General features: G+C 46.4%; 1 protein-coding gene across 1 annotated transcript in view; it reads left to right on the top strand.

The window, feature by feature from the left end:
• LOC101004086 (nodal modulator 1) overlaps positions 1-18,438 on the top strand; it is a 62,876-nt gene extending 44,438 nt beyond the window's left edge. The window contains exons 23-31 of the mRNA XM_003916599.4: positions 1,149-1,262; positions 2,419-2,546; positions 3,916-4,057; positions 4,948-5,031; positions 6,562-6,672; positions 9,145-9,246; positions 11,444-11,563; positions 17,279-17,371; positions 17,785-18,438. Of these exons, the coding sequence (XP_003916648.1) occupies positions 1,149-1,262; positions 2,419-2,546; positions 3,916-4,057; positions 4,948-5,031; positions 6,562-6,672; positions 9,145-9,246; positions 11,444-11,563; positions 17,279-17,371; positions 17,785-17,916 (1,026 nt within the window). The 3' untranslated portion in view covers positions 17,917-18,438. The remainder of the gene's footprint in view (positions 1-1,148; positions 1,263-2,418; positions 2,547-3,915; positions 4,058-4,947; positions 5,032-6,561; positions 6,673-9,144; positions 9,247-11,443; positions 11,564-17,278; positions 17,372-17,784) is intronic.
• The last annotated feature ends 2,067 nt before the right edge of the window (positions 18,439-20,505 follow it).

Here is a 20,505-nt window from a genome sequence, read left to right as displayed (position 1 = left end):
AAAAAAAATGAACAAAGATTATGAAAAGGAAATTCATGGAAGTAACGCAGGTGACTAATAAATACAGAAACATGAAGCCTCCGTAGTTACTGATGAAATGTGCTAAGGAAACTACAGTCGAAACACTGTTTTGGGGGGATTAGATTTGCCATAATTAAGACAATCTCTATTTTTTGGTAAGCATGGGTTTTCCCAAGCCTAAATAATTTATGGGATGGTAAGTGGTTATAGCCACTTTGGAATGCAATTTGATAGTATCTTTCTGAATTTAAAGTGCATGTATCCAATAATTCTGCTTTTAGGAATTGATTGTTCAGGGGAAAAAAAAAAAAAAACACCTAAGTGCATAAAGATATATATTTGGGGATATTCCAATTGTCTCTTGTGTACCAAAAAAAATAGGTGCTGTGGTTTGTCAACCCCTGCCTTAGAATGCTACGTGGTAGTTAAGAAACAGGCAGATTTCTATTGGCTGGCAGAAGAGAACCAGGATAAATTGTTGAGGAAGAGAGCAAGTTGCAGAACTGTACATGTAACATGCCATTTTTATTTCACCTCCTCCACCCACTCAATGAACTTGCCAGTCTGTGAACAGTACTACATAATGTTTATAAAATTTATGTGGGTATAGAAAGAGTTCTGGGCTGGGCATGGTGGCTCATGCCTGTAATCCCAGCACTTTGGGAGACCTAGGCAGGTGGATTGTTTGAGCCCAGTAGTTTGAGATCAGCCTGGGCAACATGGCAAGACCCGTCTCTATAAAAAAAATGCAGAAATTTAGCTGGACATGGTGGTGTGTGCCTATAGTCCCATCTCCTCAGGATGTTAAAGCTGGAGGATTGCTTGAGCTTGGGAGGTGAAGGTTGTAGTGAGCTCAGATTGTGCCACTGCTCTCCGACCTGGGTGACAGAGCAAGACCCTGTCTCAAAAAAAGAAAAGAAAAAAAAAGTTCTAGAAGGCTACACACCAAACTTATAAAACTTATAATGTTATTTACCTGTGGGGAGGAAGATTAGGTCCCCTGTCTTCCTTTGAGTAACAATAAAAGAAAAAATACCTTAAAAGAATGACCTCTTGACTTGTGGAATTGTTATCTTCATGGGTAGTAGGAGTTTAACCTTGCTCTGGTCTCACGTTCTCATCCCCAGATAAAAGCTGAGGATGACCAGCCCCTCCCGGGAGTCCTCTTATCCCTGAGCGGTGGTGTCTTTCGTTCCAACCTCTTGACCCAGGACAACGGCATTCTGACGTTCTCAAACCTGGTAACGTGTTTCTGCAATTTACCGCCTGCCTGTCTTCCCTGAGAGAGAGCCACGATGCAGCATGCTAGACTTACGTGTTGCTTGACAACGTGAGAAGAGAAAACCAGTGTGGAGTGGTTTCAGTTTCTTGGGGGCCCACAGTCATTAGAGTATTGCTCTTACTCAAACTTAATGCTGCTGATTCATGTTCTCTTCCACACGCGCCTCTTGTTTTCTGATCACCTGCTTGTCACTAAGACAGTGTAATTAATTTCCCTGGCCACAACGGCCCCTCTCTCGGGCAGCCTCTTGTTTTGCTACGGAATCATGTTTATGATGCTGAGTCTTGTTTGGTGGTTAGCTTGCGTTTCTTCTGAAAGGCACATTCCACCTGGTGGGAAGAGAGCAGCAGTTTTTCTTTGGAGATGCAGTCGGAGGCCCTGACTGCTGGGATTCAGGAAGTGTGTGTTAGTTGGTCATCTTGTCAGTTGTGGTAACAAAGTGGCTGTAGTGGGGCTGTTGCAGACCGGGCAGCAGGGGCATCTGAAGACACCACTTTGCAGTGATGCAGACTGCTCCTTACTTGCTGTGTCCTGTCAGGCAAGTTACTTTGCCTCTCTGAGCCTCAGTTTCTTTATTCATTAAATTCAAATACGGGCCAGGCATGTATTTGTAATCCCACCGCTTTGTGAGGGTGAGGCAGGAGGATCGCTTGAGCTTGGGAGTTTGAGACCAGCAACATAGGAAGACCCCGTCTCTACAAAAAATAAAAAAAATTAGCTGGGCATGGCGGTGCATGCCTGTGGTCCCAGGTACTCAGGAGGCTGAGGTGGCAGATTTGCTTGAGCCCAGAGGCTATGGTGTCCTTTGATCACGCACTCCATCCTGGGGGACAGAGTCAGGCCCTGTCTCAAAAAAAAAAAAAAAAAAATTTAAATATGACTTCTACCTCGCAGAGTTATTGCAGGCAGGTGATACCGGCAGCTGCCATTGTTAGAGCTGTGATTGCTGTTACCTGACTGTGAGTGGTGATTGTAGACAGAGGATTACCATTTCTGGCTGCCTGGGAAGCCACGGCACTCCTCTGGTGTAATTCTGGTCCATCATGACTTTCACCCCTCACTTTTAAACCATGCCTAGATGTGGCTGCTGAGGTTCAGTGTGATTATCTTGGCAGAGCCCTGGCCAGTATTACTTCAAACCCATGATGAAGGAGTTCCGGTTTGAGCCGTCCTCACAGATGATCGAGGTGCAGGAAGGCCAGAACCTGAAGATCACCATCACGGGGTACCGAACCGCTTACAGGTAAGTGCCCCAGCCATCCGACTGTCTTTCAGGGCTGGGCTGGCAAATCACATTCAGGCTTCTGTTGCCTGGAAACGCATCCCAGGCTTCACGTTGATTTTACCTGGGAGGCAAGGGAGATGAGATACGTGGGCAAAGGAATTTTGACTGCTGCCCTTCTCTCCCAGTCTCAAATTTCCTATTTTGGAATTAGCTTGAGAGAGTCTGTTGAGTTGCTAAAAGCTTTTATTTATTTTTTATTTTTTGAGACAGAGTTTCACTCTTCTTGCCCAGGCTGGAGCACAATGGTGCATTCTCGGCTTACGGCAACCTCTGCCTCCTGGGTTCCAGCAGTTCTCTTGTCTTGGCCTCCCAAGTAGCTGGGACCACCACCATGCCCGGCTAAATTTGTATTTTTAGTAGAGATAAGGTTTCACTTTGTTGGCCAGGCTGGTCTCGAACTCCTGACCTCAGAGATCTGCCTGCCTTGGTCTCCCAAAGTATTGGGATTACAGGCGTGAGCCACCGTGCTTGGGCACTTTTATTTTTTAAAAGAGTTTCAAACCTGAATTAAATTACTAAAAGGAGAAAATGTGCTCAGTTGAATAAAACTTCAAAATGCTGAAAAGAGTATAGTGTAAAATTTCGCCTCTGTCCCATCTCCCAGTCACACAAGTTCCTCTTCTGGGAGACAACCAGTACTTCCAGTTTTTCTGAATGCTTCCAGCTGTAGATAGATAGATACACATTAGTGTCTGGCAAGGCACAGTGGCTCACACCTATAATCCCAACAGTTTTGGAGGCTGAAGTGGGAGGTCCACTTGAGTCCGGAAGTTAAAGACCAGCCTAGGCAACATGGCAAGACCCCCTCTCTACAAAAAAATAAAAATAAAGAATAATTATTTTATTCTATAGAAAAATATCTATAGATAGATACATACATATATACATGTATACACACACGTATTTTTTGTACACTTATACAGAATCACTTTAGATGAAGAGTAATTGGAAAGATTGGGTTTAGAAAAATGGACCATTTTCTACTGAATATGTGGAGTGAAAGAGGAAGTGAGTTATTTCCGTGTTATTGAAAGCTCCATTATTTCAAATAAAGCCTGGAAAGAATAAAATAAAGCCTTAACCTTCTTAAATTACAGTTTTCCAGATCATCCCTCAAAATGTATGAGGAGAGAAATTGATGGCAGCTTATCCCTCTGGCGGGAAGGTGTGGTTTGGAAGTGGGCTGGCCACACCAAGTTGCCTGGGTCATTGGGGCACAGTTCTCCACTGAGCTATTTTGCCCTGTAATTGTTGGTAAATGGGAAACACTTGGGTCCTTCAGATCACCATGAGAATATCTCATTCGTGCCTTTTCTTGCCATACTAGTTGCTATGGCACAGTGTCCTCCTTAAACGGAGAGCCCGAACAAGGGGTTGCCGTGGAAGCGGTGGGCCAGAATGACTGCAGCATTTACGGAGAAGACACTGTGACAGACGAAGAGGGCAAGTTCAGATTACGTGGATTGCTGGTGAGACTTGGAACGTGTTTTCTTAAGGGATGTTTTTTTCATCCTGTGTCCAGAAGTGTCTTGTGGCCCCAAGACTGCCAGGAGTGGGGTGGGTGAGAGGGCTGGGGTGGGGCCCTGGAGCCCTCCCAGTTCTTACCTTAATTGGTACCATTTGCCCTTTTTCTAGCCAATAGGTCAGATCAAAGATCTGTGGCGCAGTGGAGTTTGAAAACCATGGGTTTAGTAGGACTTCTCCCTAGCAGTGTGTAGCCATGGCTTATGCCAGGGCTCTCAAGCCAAATGCCTATGGAGCCAGAAGAGCAGTGTGAACAGGGGAGGAGGCTGGGCGAATGATAGGGAGTGGTGAGGGCTGTGGAAAGGGACAGCCTGTCACTTGGCTCCAGCTTATTGTAGCCATGGGGGAAGACAGACTCAGGGTTGCCAGATCATTGAAATTTTAAAAAGAGAAGTCAGAAATTCCCACTTCCCAGAAATAATACCCAACACAAGTATTTGGGAATGCCTAAGATGGACATTCCAGATGTCCATCCATGTGTATATATGGGTAGAGGGGAGGGGCGGATGGAGAGGAGAAACATCTTAGAAGACTAAGAGTGCATAGTATGCTTGGAATTTTGAAATAAGAAACCAAATTTGATTTATTTGGGGTAGAAGAAAATGAAACTGAGTTGGGATTGAAGGAGTCTCAAAATTTCAGGTGTTTCCACACTAGGCGTGTTCTTAAAGGAACTCTAGACTCTCAAGAAGGTTAACAGGCCACAGATTGGGAAATGAGGGGACAGAAATGCCCCTGGTCTGTCTTAGTGACCTCGTGCACCAAATCAGGCTTGGACCAGGCATGATATGACAAGCCCCCTTTCTAGAGAATTGACTCCTGAGTTTATTTGCAGCCGGGATGTGTGTACCACGTTCAGCTCAAGGCAGAAGGCAACGACCACATCGAGCGGGCGCTCCCCCACCATCGGGTGATTGAGGTAAGGCATTAAGTGCTGCCGCTGCACTGGGGTGTGGGTGCCTCCCTGATCAGAAGTCCTCCCGTCTCCTCTGGCTGTCTGCCTTTCATCTGTGGCAGGGGCAACTTTAATCCTAATTAAGGGTCCTCTTAGAATAGTGTCATCTTCACAAGCAATATCTTATGTGGGTTTTTAATGAACAGCGTTGCTGTCACGCATCCACAAAGGAAATTGGAACTGTTGTATCCTCCCCCCCCGACTCGCCCTGTAAACTCTGATCATTATTCCACAAGTTAAGGATTTTAAGTCATAAGCGGCATTTCAAATCAAGGGACAATAATAGAAAGAACATGGGCTTAATAGGTGGCAGGGCCACCCAATTTTCTTAGGTTCAGATGACCTTTTCCTGCTCCCATTTGGTGGGCAGAGTTTTTTGATATTCAAGATTATGACCTAGCTAAATTAATCCCTAAAGAGGATGTCCTTTGAGTCACAGGATGTGGCCTGGGAATCATTTGAAGTAAGGCTTTTCTGTCACTGAATAACTCTTATTGGGAAGACTGGAGGGCTTAGGTGGGGTAAGAGGGGCTGCCTCTCTTAGTGGCTTTATTTAGGTGGCTTCATTATGCATGAAGATTGTGAGGAGTTTGGAGGGAGGATGTTGGGCCAGTTAGAACTTTTGACCTAGGAAGTGGATTTTCTTTTTTTTGAAACGGAGTCTCACTCTGTCACCCAGGATGGAATGCAGTGCTGTGATTTCGGCTCACTGCAACCTCTGCCTTGTGGGTTCAAGTGATTCTCCTGCCTCAGCCTGTGGCTGGGACCACAGGCGCAATCCATCACCCCTGGCTGATTTTTGTATTTTTAGTAGAGACGGGGTTTCATCATGTTGGCCGGCTGGTCTTGAACTCCTGACCTCAGGTGATCTGCCCACTTGTGCCTCCCAAAGTGCCGTGATTATAGGCATGAGCCACTGCACCGGGCCAGAAGTGGATTTCCTTGATGTCTTTACGGTGTTGGCATTTTAAATGACTGGAATGACTGCATCTCACACCAAATGCTTTGCATGTTCTCGGTGTAGTAACTTAGGCCAGGATCACTAGCATAACATGGACTGTGGCCGGGCAGGTAGGGAAGGGAAGGGGGCTGGCCCTCTGGGGACTCGCAAACCCCATGTACAGACCCCATGCAGAGGGGATGCTGTGACTCTGCCCCTGCTCCAACAGGCAAGGACATCCTTCTCCTTTTTTTAAGAGAAGCTGGAAAATCTGACTTTATATATGAAATTTCTTAATTTTTAACATTTTGGCAAGCAATTAAAACTTAGAAAAAAAAATACTGTGCTCTCGAAATGAAATGTGTCTATGGGCCAGGGATAGCCGTCTTCTGTCAGTTTGTGACCTTGGACGTAGGGTACTCAATGACAAACTTCGCTTCCTTAATGTGAGAAGTAAAGTTTGCCGTGAAGCAGCTCTCAGGCCGTCGGACGACTGGCATAGAAGTTCCTCCTCCAGCTTTCTCATTACTGGCATTCCCTGTTTCTCTCTCTAGGTTGGGAATAATGACATCGATGATGTAAACATCATAGTTTTCCGGCAGATTAATCAATTCGATTTAAGTGGAAATGTGATCACTTCCTCTGAGTACCTTCCTACATTATGGGTAAGACCAGACTTTAAACTCCAAATATTGTGTTCCCTTTGGCTTTGAGACGAGTGGGAATGGGATGTTTTTGGTTTTGTGCCTGTCTCGTGCCTTAGGTGTGATAGGTGGAGGTGCTCCAGAGTGCCGCCTGCTGAGGGCTGAGGTTGAGATTTAAGAACCTCGGACCACAACACGTATTTGGGAGAGTGATTGCCAGTTGTGAGAGAGAATGTATTCCAGTTTCAGATAACTGTCTGCCTTCTTCCAAAGAATTATAGTAGAAACCTGATCAATGATCAATACAATATGGAATCTAACGTGGAAAGCCAATTTTAAAGATGAAGTGCCTTGTAACTTTTAAAATTTTCTCCGGAGTGGAGGTCATGTTAGACGTTCTTGCATTGGTATAAAGAAATGCCTGAGGCTAGATAATTTAAAAGTAAAGAGGTTTCATTGGCTCCTGGTTCTGTAGGCTGTACAGGAAGCATAGTGGCTTCTGCTTCTGGGGAGGCCTCAGCAGGCTTCTAATCATGGCAGAAGGTGTAGTGGGAGCAGGCATGTCATGTAGCGGAAGCTGGAGCAAAAGAGAGAGAGGTGGGGGCGCGGTGCCACACACTTTTAAATGATCAGATCTCACAAGACCTCTATAATGGAGACAGCACCAAGCCACGAGGGATCGACCCTATGATCCAGTCATCTCCCACCAGGCCCTACCTCCAGCACAGGGGATTACAATTCAACATGAGATTTGGGCAGGGACAAAAAATATCCAAACAGTATCAGAGGTGGTGGGCGGTGGGCTGGAGAGCAGCTGGTCTGGGCTGTCTCTTGTCTCCAGTAGTGACTCACCTTGCTGCCTTGGCCAGTCACTTCATTTCCACATGCCTCGACTTGGTCCTCTGCAAAACCTAGATTTTGGACTCAGAGATGTCTTATAATCTTGTTCAGCTCTAACAAAATCTCCATGTTGCCATTAATGAAGAAATGTTTATAAAATACCCTGCAGACCCTCTGCAGATGTTAATGATTTGCTCTGGGGGTATATTGTTAAGATGTACTTGTAGCTTTATAAGCAGGTAAGTATTTGGCATGGGTGAGGAAGTGTGTGTGGGCTTTAGTCCACTCTGTCAAGGGCTTGCAGGCGTGTGCTTGTGGGGACCAGGCAGGTAATGTCAGAGAGTGCAGAGGGTTGAGTAGGGACGGGGGCAAACTGAGGAACTCCTGCCCTGTCCATGAGGGGCACAGGGGAGGGGAGGAGGCAGAGGGGAGGGAGGAGGCAGAGAGGAGGGGAGGAGGCAGAGGGGAGGGGAGGAGACAGAAGGGAGGGGAGGAGGCAGAGGGGAGGGGAAGAGGCAGAGGGGAGGGGAGGAGGCAGAGGGGAGGGGAGGGAGGAGGCAGAGGGGAGGGGAGGAGGCAGAGGGGAGGGGAGGAGGCAGAGGGGAGGGAGGAGGCAGAGGGGAGGGGAGGGCGCCGCTCTCTGGTTCCTGATGGTTGCAGTGCTGGAATTGAGACTCAAGGCTGGTGTCATTTCCCAGTTTTCCAGAGAAGCTAGAAATTAGAATTATTTGAAATCACCTGATTTTTAAACATAGTCGGTGAATTCAGATTTACTTAAGATGTTATACAAGGCAAAAGAACACATAAGGGGTCTTCGATGTGACCCATAAGCCTTCAGTCTGTGACTTTCATTTTAGGAAATTTCCCCTTGTGTGTTATGTAGAAGGGTGCCAGCCTGGGCCCAGGGAGGTGGTCCTGGCATTCTCTTGTGGCAGGTGCAGTGTGGCATCCTCACAGCCTTTGCCATCAGCCAGGACTGCACCTTAGTCTTGCTCACGCCCCATCCTGGATGGGAGTGAGAACAGGCAACAACCCCAGAAATAAAGCCAGAAACCAAGTACTCCAGTGCCTCCTGAAGCAGCGTGGAGAGCCAAGTTCATGATGGGATGCGTTTTGAGTTTAACAGATACTGGAGTTAAGGTGACATCATATGATGAGGCAGTGCGAGGCGGGAACCCTCAGGAGTCCTCAGGGGGTTGAGTCCCAGGCTCCACCATGTGTAAGCTGTGTGACCTTAGGTGGCTTTGGCTCTCTGGGTCTCCATAGGGATAATAACAATGCCTGTTTTGTAGTCAGGATTGGCGATAATGTAGATAAAATATCTGGCGCCTGCCTGACATGTTGCAGATGTTCAACACGTGTTAGAAGCTATTCTTTCTAATATTACTATTATATTAACTCATATGACTATTTTGAGCAAGAACATAGGTAGTGAGAATCTGATTTGAATCTTAATTTCTGTGCATGGTGCATAACTGGATGAAATCTCAGATGACAGAGGCATGTGTGATGTCTATGGAGGGAGCTTTCTTTTTCAAATATCCATGTTTCCAAAGACACCCACCCAGAGAGCGGCTGTCCTGAGGATGTCTGATAGGAAATATTGATTGTGTTTCAGTTTCAAAGCATCTCCGGCTTTGTTTCTCTCTCCAGGTCAAGCTTTATAAAAGCGAAAACCTTGACAATCCGATCCAGACAGTTTCCCTTGGCCAGTCCCTGTTCTTCCATTTCCCCCCGCTGCTCAGAGACGGCGAGGTAATGCCTGTGGCCGGATTCTACCTTCTGCCTTTGTTTTAATAATTCTGCTATTTAGTTTAAGAAAGCACAGTTCTCTCCTTTTCTCCCTAAACACCACTCTGCAGAAATGCACTCTCTGAATCAAAAGAGGTTGAGTTCTGTAGGGATTATTTTTTCTTCATTGTTTTTCTATTTACAAAAAGAATACATATTCATGACAGGAGATTTTGGAAAAAAGAAAAAAAAAAGACATAAGCCCATCATCCAGAAATAGCCACTGCTAACGCGGTGATTGGTATCCTTTGGGTGTTTTTTCAGGCACGTGTGTGCCTGCATGTATAAATATAAATAGACATTCATTTTAATAATTCAAAACTTACGCTGTTTTGTACATTGTTTTGTAATCTGTGCCTTTCAATGAAGAATTTATCACAAATCTGTTCCTCATCATTAAATCTTTTTTTTTTTTTTTTTTTGGAGATGAGTCTCACCTGTCAGCTTCAGGCTGGAGTGTGCAGTGGTGCTGATCTCAGCTCACTGTGCCCACCTGCCCACGCCATTCTGCCTTAGCCTCTGGCATCTTGGGACTACAGGCACATGGTCACTACCAGCTAATTTTTTTTTTTTTTTTTTTTTTTTTGTATTTTGGTCGAGACGGGTTTTACCCATGTTAGCTACAGGATGGTCTGGGATCTCCTGACTCCAGATCCATCCCACGCCTCCCAAAGTGCTGAGATTACAGGCGAGAGCCACTGTGCCCAGTTAAATCTTTCATACTGTGATTTTTATGGAGAGTAGTCCGTAAACTAGGAAATGCCATGATTTATTTAATCAAGGCCTACTGTTGGGCATGATCAACTCTTGCGCTTTGAACATATCACCCCATGCTTTCCTTCTAGGAAGGTTTCTGCTAAGAAGTCCACTTTTAAAAATGCCTTGTAATTTTTAAAAATTTCTGTATTTTAAAATTCTGCTGTTTAGTTTAAGGACACACAGTTTCCTCATGATGGGGGATCCGCTGAATGAGATGAGTTGCTTTTCTCTTCCTGCTTTGAAATTTTTCTCCGTCTTTGATAATCTGATTATGATGTGTGCTGTGTAGAACACTTGCAGCTTGACCTTTTTGGTGTCCTTTGGGTTACATGAATCTGGATGTCTCCCTGCTTGGAACTGGAAGGTTTTCAGCCATTATTTTGGACATCATTTACTGACTATAAAGTACTTATTATCAATTCTATTTGGATAGAGCTAACTTGTAGTTGGTGTGGGGAGTACAAACTTTGCAAAGAGTTTGGTTCTTTTCTGGTGGTCTTAGCCTGAGGATGTCAAGTGTGAGCCTAGGGGGTAACGTTCCCTCTCCTGGCTCCTTACCACCTGCTGTGAGAACGATCTACTCTGGCCCTTCTCTGTGGAAAATGACTGCAAAATAATGAAACAGGCTGTCATGGAATTTTCCCCTCCTCTTTCTCCAGGGGTGTTGAAATAGTCACTTTCTGCAGCAATGTGGAAACATCTTGGGCTTTGGGATCACACTTCCCCTGAGTTCAGAGCCTTCATAGATGTGTGGCAGCCTTCTTAGCTGAGTGACCCTGGGCAAGTTACTCCTAGTCTCTTCATGCTTGACTTTCCTCATCTATAAGACGGGGGTGATGATCCCGACCTTGCCAGTGGTTGAAAGCAGAGCAGCCACGGGCCTCATGCAGTGTGTGTGGTGCCTGGCACCTGGTCGGTGCTTAGCACACAGAGCTGTGGCTGCCCCTGGTGCTGTTCCAGGGATGCTGTATTTTTAGGATTTGCCAGCTTATGTGCCTCTCAAACATCGTCCCTTAGAAATCAGCCTCGTTGTGGATCCTCAGTTGTATCACATACCTCCCTAATCAGAATTGGCTCATAATAATTTTTTGTGTTTCATAAAGTCAGATCCTCAGAGGACCGTAATTGTCCAGGTTGAGTACTCATAACAAGAGCTGCAGGCTCTGACAGCCTTATCAGAAGCCACAGTCTCAGAGACACTGGGGACACATGCCCGCCACTGCTAGAATAGCCCACTGAGGTTGCTACTTTGAAGGCAGCAACCTTGGTTTGGATGTGTAGACTAGGGGATTTCTTTAAAAACATAAAGTTCTTTACATCACAGCCATATGTTAGGTTTTAGTTTTCATTTGCTTTGCCAGAGCTGTCCTTATAAAAATAACTTCTTCCCATGTGTGTATAGAACTATGTTGTGCTTCTGGACTCCACACTCCCCAGATCCCAGTATGACTACATCTTGCCTCAAGTTTCTTTCACCGCAGTGGGCTACCATAAACACATCACCTTGATTTTTAATCCCACGGTAAGTAAAAGACGGAGTTAAAAAAAAAAATAATGGATTGTGTTTGGTGGCTCATGCCTGTAATCCCACCACTTTGGGAGGCCAAGGCTGTTGATCTCTTGAGCCAGGAGTTTCAGACCAGCCTGGGCAATATGGTCAAACCCCATCTCTACAAAAAATACAAAAATTAACCAGGCGTGGTGGAATGCACCTATAGTCTCGGCTACCCGGGAGGCTGAGGTGGGAGGATCACCTGAGCCTGGGAGGTCGAGGCCTCGATGAGCCGTGATCATGTCCCTGCACTCCAGCTTGGGTAACAGAGTGAGACCCTTTCTCCGGAAGAAGAAAAACAAAACAAATCCAAACAATCCATGGGGTGGCGAGAGAAGGTGTGCCGTACAACCTGTGCTCCAGATTGCAGGTTGCAGGGCAGATATTTAAAGGGCTCCTGGCATTGGGTCACTTTCTCGTTCTGCCTTCTGGATTCTGGGCTTCCCCAGATTGTTTTTAGCTTTTCTGAGCCCTGATGCCTGCGATTTCCTTTGAGGAGGAAACTGGTAACAAGAGCAGTGTAATTGTTTAGATCAGTGGCTCAGGAATGATTTTGGGGGAGGAGGGACACCACTACCCCGTTGCTGGTGTGACGTGTGCTCCTCCGTGAGGGAACACATGGTGCATGGCCAGTCAAACCTCTAGAACCAACTGCTACTTTACAGGAAATAGAGAGGACCCAGGAGCCACAAATGACTCCACAGGGATGCAGGATAAACACCTGGCGCCTGATTTGTTTGACAAATAAATTGCAAGGAAAAAAAAAACCCAACAACAGATGGACAGAATACCTGTGGGTTAAAAGAAACTTAATTTATCGCTTAATTCGGTACAATATGTGGCCCTCACTATATGCAATATGTGTATCTGTTGCATACAGTCTGTCTTGTATCCGATAGACTGGAACAGTGGAACAAACAAAACGTACAGGTATCTTTCATCTTCTTGATAAAAGTATTTAGCGATTCCTAAAGCTCAGGTGCAATATTGTCACCTGATGATTAAACTGACACATCAGGCATGACAAACACAGAGTCCACGGCTCAGCCTCAGGACTGCTGATTCTGAATTTGACAGGGGGTGAAAGTGTAGCACAAAAGTCTGCATTAAAAAACAAAAATCTGGCCTCATAGCTACTGTATTGGTCATTGCTTCTAGGCCTTTTCAGTGGGAAGAATAAGAATTTTCTTGTTTTCAAAAAATATAGCTGTAAATGGAACCATGTCTTCCGATCCTCCTTATCCCTCTTTTGATAACTGCACAGCGTTTCTCCGTGTGGATATACCATATGTCTTAGGCCATTTGGGCTGCTGTTTTGTAACTTAGACTGGGTAACTTATAAACAACCAACATTTATTTCTTACAGTCCTAGAGGCTGGGAACTCCAGGATAAGGCGTTGGCAGATTTGGGGTCTGGCGAGGACTTGCTGTCTGCTTCATAGATGGTGCCCCCTAGCTGTGTCCCCACAAGGCGGAAAGGGGCAAACCAGTCCCCTCAGGCCTCTTTGATAGGGGCATTAATCCCTGACTGAGTCACCTCCTAAAAGGGGTGTCGTCTTGATACTATCACATTGTGGATTAGGGTTCAGCCTGTGAACTCTGGAGGCACAGACACATTCAGATCCTGGCACTACATGTAGGATTTTCAGTTTGCCCCAGGTTGAGGGGCTTTTGTGTTGTTACTGGTTTTCTGCTATTACACATAATATTACACATAACCCTTTAACGAATTGCCTCGTGCATGCATGTTTTTGAATGTTCGTCAGTCTCTCTTTGGAACACACTCCCAGAAGTGAAATTGCTGAGGCAAAGGGTAAATGCATCCGGAATTCTGATTGATGCGGCCACTTCCCTTCCATGGGGTTTTACTGTTTTGTATTCCCGCCAGCAGTGAATGAATACCCTTTTCTCCCCAACAGAGTATGTTGTCAAATTTTTCAGTGTTTGCAGTCTAATAGATGAGAAGTGATATTATCTCAGTGTACTTTTAATTTGCATTTCTCTCTCTTCATGTGGTTAAGAGCCATTTGTATTTTCTGTGAACTGTTTAACCTATTTTCTATAGAATTTTTGGTCTTTTTCAACTGTTTTCAGCTCTTTGTATATTAGGAATATTAACCCTTTGTAATGTCTGTTGTACGTATTTTTCTCAGTTTGTCGTTTATCTTTTCACTTGGCTTATGCAAAGATTTACTTATTTCTATGTTAGATGTGTTGATATTTTTCCTATTGCTTCTGGATTTTAAAGTCATAGGAAGGTTTTCTTCCTTCCCAGCTTTTATAGGAATTTATCGTGTTTTTTTTCAGGGGGACTTTTATGATTTCTCTTTTTACATTTAAACTTCTCTATCCATTTGGAGTTTTTCCTGGTATAGGTGTGAAGTATGGCTCCAAATTGTCTTTTTCCACATGCTATCCAGTTGCCATTTCATGCTTTTTAAACGCCATCCTGCATGGAAGGTGGACAGGAATTACCTCTCATTTAGAGATGAGAAGATGGGAACCTAGAAGGAGATGTGAGCAGCGCAAGGTCACCAGCTCACACGGAGCAGAGCTAGGGCTTGAGCAGAGCTCTGCTGCTGATTCCGGGCTTCTGTGAAGAGTGGTTCATGCTCAGTGAGCCTGTAAATATGATCTTACCTAAACGAGAGAGTTTTTCTCGTGACCCAGGAGGAAGCGCTTCCTTGTTCTTCCCAGCAGAGACCTGGTTAGAAAGTGCCGGAGAGGGCTAGGTGTGGTGGCTCACGCCTGTAATCCCACCATTTTAGGAGGCTGAGGTGGGCGGATCACTTGAGGTCAGGAGTTCGAGACCAGCTTGGGCAGTGTGGTGAAACCCCATCTCTACTAACCATACAAAAATTAGCCAGGCGTGGTGGCGTGCATCTGTAATCCCAGCTGCTCGAGAGGCTGAGGCAGGAGAATTGCTTGACCCGGGATGCAGAGTTTGTAGTGAGCTAAGATAGCCCCACTGCACTCCAGCCTGGGCGACAGAGCAAGACTCTGTCTCAAAAAAAAAAAAAAAAAAAAAAGAAAGTGCCAGAAAGGTAAGCATATGCAAGAACCACTTAGCTTTGTTTGGGGCTGCACTGTGGCCCCATTGGGTGGGAGAGGCTTCTGTGAAGGCCGTTGACAGCTGCAGGCAGCGACATTCTCAGAAGCCCCTAGCAGACAGCTCATCTGGGCTCAGGGACACACCTGAGAGCCGGTGGCAGGAATGTAGAGACACTGCTTGGTGGTGGCCGAGCAGCCCAACGTCATAGCTGCTGCCTGTCACTTCGGAGAATGTGAGAAACTGTGCCTGCCGGGGCTTGGATTCCCGAGCAGGGCCAAGTGATGAATGAAGGGAGTGCCTGCTCTGTACCACCCTGCACAGGGCCCTCACAGGTTGATCCTTACAGTAAGCCTTCGAGCAGGTGTGCCGTTCCTCCCATTTCCACAGAAGCCCAGAAACATTGAGTCGCTTCCCGAGTGTTAGTCAGCAGAACCAGGACTCAGGTGAGGCAGTTTGTCTCAAGCCACGTGGTTTCCGCCTCGTTCTGCCCTCCTCGTGATGAGTGGCTCAGCATTGCACGTTCACGGGGGCTTTATAAGCACATTGGTTTCCTTCTTTGTTGTGACTGCCCACGGCCTTGCGACTGGATTTTACTCAGTATTCTGTGCACTGCTGAGTATTTCACATACTCATTTCATCGAGTTTCACAGCGTCCACCCCTAGTGGGGGGTGTTCATACAATCTCCATGTCATAGTTGAGTAAACGGAGTCTCAGCGTAGTTGCCTGAGTTTACCCAGTGAGGCCTGGGACCTGAGCCTACACTCAATCACTCTAATTCCTGCTGAATTAAACTTTTATTTACATATTTATTTATTCATTTTTTTTTTTTTTCTGAGGTGGAGTCTTGCTTTGTCGCCCCTGCTAGAGTGCAGTGTCATGATCTTGGCCCACTGCAACCTCTGCCTCCTGGGTTCAAGTGATTCTCCTGTGTCAGCCTCCTGAGTAACTGGGATTACAGGCGTGCACCATCGCTCCTGGCTAATTTTGTATTTTTAATAGAGATGGGGGTTTCACCATGCTCGCCAGGCTGGTCTTGAACTCCTGACCTCAGGTGATCTGCCCACCTCAGCCTCCCAAAGTGCTGGGATTATAGGCATGAGCCACTGCGCCTGGCCTGAATTAAACTTAAGTGTTTACTTCAGTGGAAAAATGGGTTGGGATCTAAGAGATGTCCAAAAATACAGGAGTAGGCAGTTGGAGATGGAAATCTGTTCCTGCCCTTACTCTTTCATTTATGAAAGGGCATCCCAGGTACAGTGTCCCCCACAGTCACTTTCTAGCCCAGCAGTTCTCGGATGGGTTGGTTGCAGGACCGCTTTATACTGTTAAAAATTATTGAGGATTTTAAAGAGTTTGAGTTTGCATGGATTATCTCTGTGTGTATTTATCATATTAGTAATTAAAACTGAGATGTTGAAAACACAAGAACCCACAAGCCACACATTCCATTAGTTGTGAGCGTGATGACGTCAGGGCACGTTGCCTCTGGAAAAGTCCAGTGTGCGCTTGTGAACAAATGAGGTGGAAAAGGCACATCACATCTTACTATTGTCATGAAAATAGCTGCAGCCTTGGGAACCTCCTGAGAGAGGTGTCCCGGTACCCTACACTGAAAACATTGCTCTGGCTCATTAACTTGTTTTTATCATTACTGGAAAGTTCTCATTTCATTTATTTGTTTCCTTTATAGGAGTAGAGTGGGCTAATAGGATCTAGGTTCACTTGATGCTTTAGAACCCAGCATTTCAGGGGCTTTAGCAAGATGGAAATTTCTGTCTCATGTCAAGTATCCAGGAGTGACCAGTGCAGAGATAGTCTGGTAGCTCCAAGGCATCAGGGCACCCATGCCCCTTCTGTCTCATTGTGCCGTTCCAGTGCATTGCTTTTCTCCAAAATGGGGCAGTTGGCCAAATGCTGTCCACCCAGCAAAAGGGAGGGCACACCACTTCTCTAGGGTCCAGCCAGGGTGTGGCACTTACCACTTCTGTTCCTGTATCATTGGCCAGAATTTAGTTCCAGAGCTGTGCCTGGCTACAGGGGAGGCTTGGAAAGGTAGTCTGTATTCTCAGTGGCCCAGATGAAAGTTGGGGGTTCTATTGGGAGAAAGGGAGAATGGCAACAGGGATGCTGGTAGCAGTGCCTGCTTTGCTTCCTCACTAGGCCGTACTGGCTGGGAATAGCTGCCCCTCACTGTGTGCCCTGGGCCTAGAACAGTAGGTTCTTGATACATCCTTGTGGGACTAAGTCCCTGCAAGTTGCTGGGACTCAACAAATGGAGACCCAGTTGCTTTTCAAACACCAAGACTCCCTGATAGCTGCATCTTTTCATTCCCTCGGTTTGGAGGAACATTCAGAGGCTGAGGAATGCCTTGTCATTGGAATCTCTTTATCCCTGAGTTTCAGAAGCAAATAGAGTGAGAGTTTGGGCAGAAGAGGATTCATGGGAAAATATATCCAAATCACTTTGGTTCCTTCCTTTGGATAGAAAGAATTTGGATCATGACGGCCCCTGGGTGTCCTCGGGTGGCCACTTTGGAAGGCTGGGTGGGTGGTGGCTGTGACACTGTGGAAGATGGATGATGGACAAGCGTGTGGCCTTGGTGAGGAGTGACGGGGCTCTCGGTGTTTGCAGAGGAAGCTGCCTGAACAGGACATCGCACAAGGATCCTACATTGCCCTGCCACTGACGCTGCTGGTTCTGCTGGCCGGTTACAACCACGACAAGGTAGGAAATCCAGAGGCCTCAGGAGACGGCGGGCGTGTCAGGGAGAGCGAGTCCTCACAGCTGCAGGAGTGATAGCAGGGGGATATCCAGGGTCACAGAAAACACATTTCAGGGTCGGGAGGGCCCCTGAAGGCCTCAAGTCCACTGTTAGGTCTCCTTTCAGGGTTGTAAACTTCTGTAACATCTCCTAATCCTTAAACCTGGAACACCTCTAGGGACATGTTGGTCCCAGAGAGAGGCCAGCCCATCCCTAGTACAGAGGCCTGCCTCGTTTGAACTGAAACCCACCCATTAGCACATGGCAGCTGCTGACCATGTCTGAAGAAGGTGTGTTGAGAAGTGAGGCTCCGCTGTTCGTCTGGCAGAAGCCTCCTCTTTGTACCCCTCTCTCTCACACTTTCTCTCTTTTCCAGCTCATTCCTTTGCTGCTGCAGTTAACAAGCCGGCTGCAGGGAGTCCGTGCGCTCGGTCAGGCAGCCTCTGACAATAGCGGCCCAGAAGATGCAAAGAGACAAGCCAAGAAACAGAAGACAAGGCGGACGTGAGGAGGAAGGGGGCAATTGTAGTCTCACTTGGGACAGGCCACAGCCAGGGGTCCGGCTGCCACCTGCCCATGGGATAAAGCCAAAAGCATGCGTCAGCTAACTTCAGCCTGTGCTGCTGGCCCCATGCCCCGTGTCCCGCATCACTGTGGCATCCTGCACCCATCCTCACCCCTCCATATGGCCCCTCGTGCAATGCAATGAATGGACCCTCCTGTCACTCTGCTGAACAGAATTTATTTTCTGAGTCAAATATAATTTATTATTTTTGTCAAAGAAGTATTTAAGCTGTGCTGTGGTGTGAGAATGTCATTCTTGATCTTCAGCCTTCGTTTGCAAGAAGAGTTCCAGTTAACATGGTGTTTGGATCCATGGTGAGGTACCCTAGGAATTTATCTGTTTTCTTCACTTCCCTTTGCATCTGAGATCCCTGCTGGAAACCACAGCACCCTGTATCCACTATTAGGAGGCTATGTTAGGAGGTAAAAATCAATAAAATGGCCCATTCATTTGTGTTGTAGTTCATCTCAGATGTATTTCTTGGATGGCATGCGCGTAACCCCCGGGGTCTTCAGTTAAGCCACATGTAGAGCAAGTCAGAGTCTTGAGTGAAGCTGACTAGGGCAAGACAAACACCAGCTCAGTCGACATAATCCCAGCCGCTTTTGGCCTCAGTGATAGAGAAATCGGAGATAGTGGGGATTGTGGCAAATTGAAGTGTTCCCACCACGTCTAAAGGAAGCTTAGGTACTCAACTCTGGCTCACCCCTGCTGCGCAGAAATGTGCGTTCACTATTCTAGAGAAGCCAGAAAAAGATTTCTATAAAATTTTCCCAATTTTAAACATTAGCCACAAATGCAGTGTTTTAAAAATAACTACACACTTTGGCCAAACAAAATGCCTATGTCGGCCGGGTGAGGCTTAAAGGTTGCCGGCTTGCCTGAGAGATCCAGAGGAAGTCACAGCATTTTAACAGCATGAACTTAATCCTTGCAGGAAGTCATTAAGTGATATTGAAGGAGGGGACACAGCCATGCATCCAACATTTATTGAGTGCCACAGAGGACAGGCATGGGTATGTGAGGATGAGTAGAGTAGACAACACTCTACAGCAAGCTGGAAGAGGCCAGGGGGCTCCATCTGCCTTGTTCTTTGTACCCCAATGCTTGGCACATGGTGGGCATTCAGTAAGGAATGAATGAACGCATGCACACAGGAACGAATAGATGGGCACACAGCGTGTGCCCTCACAGCACATGGCCCATCACTGGGTAGAAGGCAAGTCAGTAAGTAGACAGGGGTAATGCAGTGAGCCGAGGGCCTCCAGGTGGAGGAACATGGGCCACAGGAGCACAGAGCACAGAGTTCTCATCCCACCGGAGAGCTTGGGGAGCTTTCTGGATAGGATGCGTGAGCAGAGTCCAAAAGGACGAAGCATGGAGAGAGGGAAAACAAGGCGGAAGTTCTTGTTAGGTGCCACTGCCACCGCAGAGGGTCAGCTTGGGGGACTCCCTGGCTCTTGGGGGCCAACCGCAGAGCTGCGCTGTTCCCACCTATCAGCTAGCTTGGTGTTGGCACCGTGGAAGGAAAGTGAACAGTGTTGAAGATCTGGGACAGATGTGGTATTAATACAGAATCCTTTTCTTGGAGTGTTTTCCAACTCTTATTCCAAGTGGACTCCCAGAAACATCCCTTTTGAATGTTAATGGGGTTTTTATTGACGGGGTGTAAAGGTTAAGAGCTTGTGAAATATACGATTAAGTGTCAATACACTCCATCCAGTTCCGGAGGCTGCCAGTAAGTGGCAGGCTTTCCCCATCGCTGGCTGCAGGTCTCCCTTGGCCTTGGTGGAACTTCTCAGTCCATTTGAAAGTTGGGCCTGTTTGGTTGTGTGTAATTTTCTGTTCATCATTTTTCTGGCAATCTCAGGACAGAACTACTCTGATCCTCCTGTGAGAAGTAAACAATGTTATTAGATTTTTTTTTATTTTTGAGACGGAGTTTTGCTCTTGTGGCTCAGGCTGGAGTGCAGTAGGGTGATCTCAGCTCACTGCAACCTCCGCCTCCCAGTTTCAAGCGATTTCCTGCCTCAGCCTCCCGAGTAGCTGGGATTACAGGTGCTCACCACCACGCCCAGCTAATTTTTTGTATTTTTAGTAGAGACTGGGTTTTACCATATTGTCCAGGCTGGTCTTGAACTCCTTACCTCAGGTAATCCACCAACCTCAGCCTCCCAAAGTGATGGGATTATAGGGGAGAGCTACTGCACCCAGCCTGTTACTAGATTTGGAATGGGACACAAGTCATATGAGAGACTTGTTTGCTGAGGAATTAAAAAAAAAAATGGTCTAAGATGGCGGGTTCTTGGGGAACTCTGTTCTGTCCACATTTTTGCCTTTTAAAGTGGCCGTAAAAACAACCATAAATCCTTGATGAGGAGGTTTAGGCACTGCCATTCTTTTTTAATTAAAAATATTTTATTTTATTGTAGATACAGGGTCTCGGCTATGTTGACCAGGCTGGTCTTGAACTCTTGGCCTTAAGTGATCCTTCTGCCTCAGCTTCCCAAAAAGCTGAGATGATAGGCATGA

Source organism: Papio anubis, chromosome 18 (genome assembly GCF_008728515.1).
Source record: "Papio anubis isolate 15944 chromosome 18, Panubis1.0, whole genome shotgun sequence".
NCBI lineage: Eukaryota > Metazoa > Chordata > Mammalia > Primates > Cercopithecidae > Papio > Papio anubis.
The sequence above is the reverse complement of the archived record's forward strand: the minus strand, read 5'-3'. Positions and strand labels throughout refer to the sequence as shown.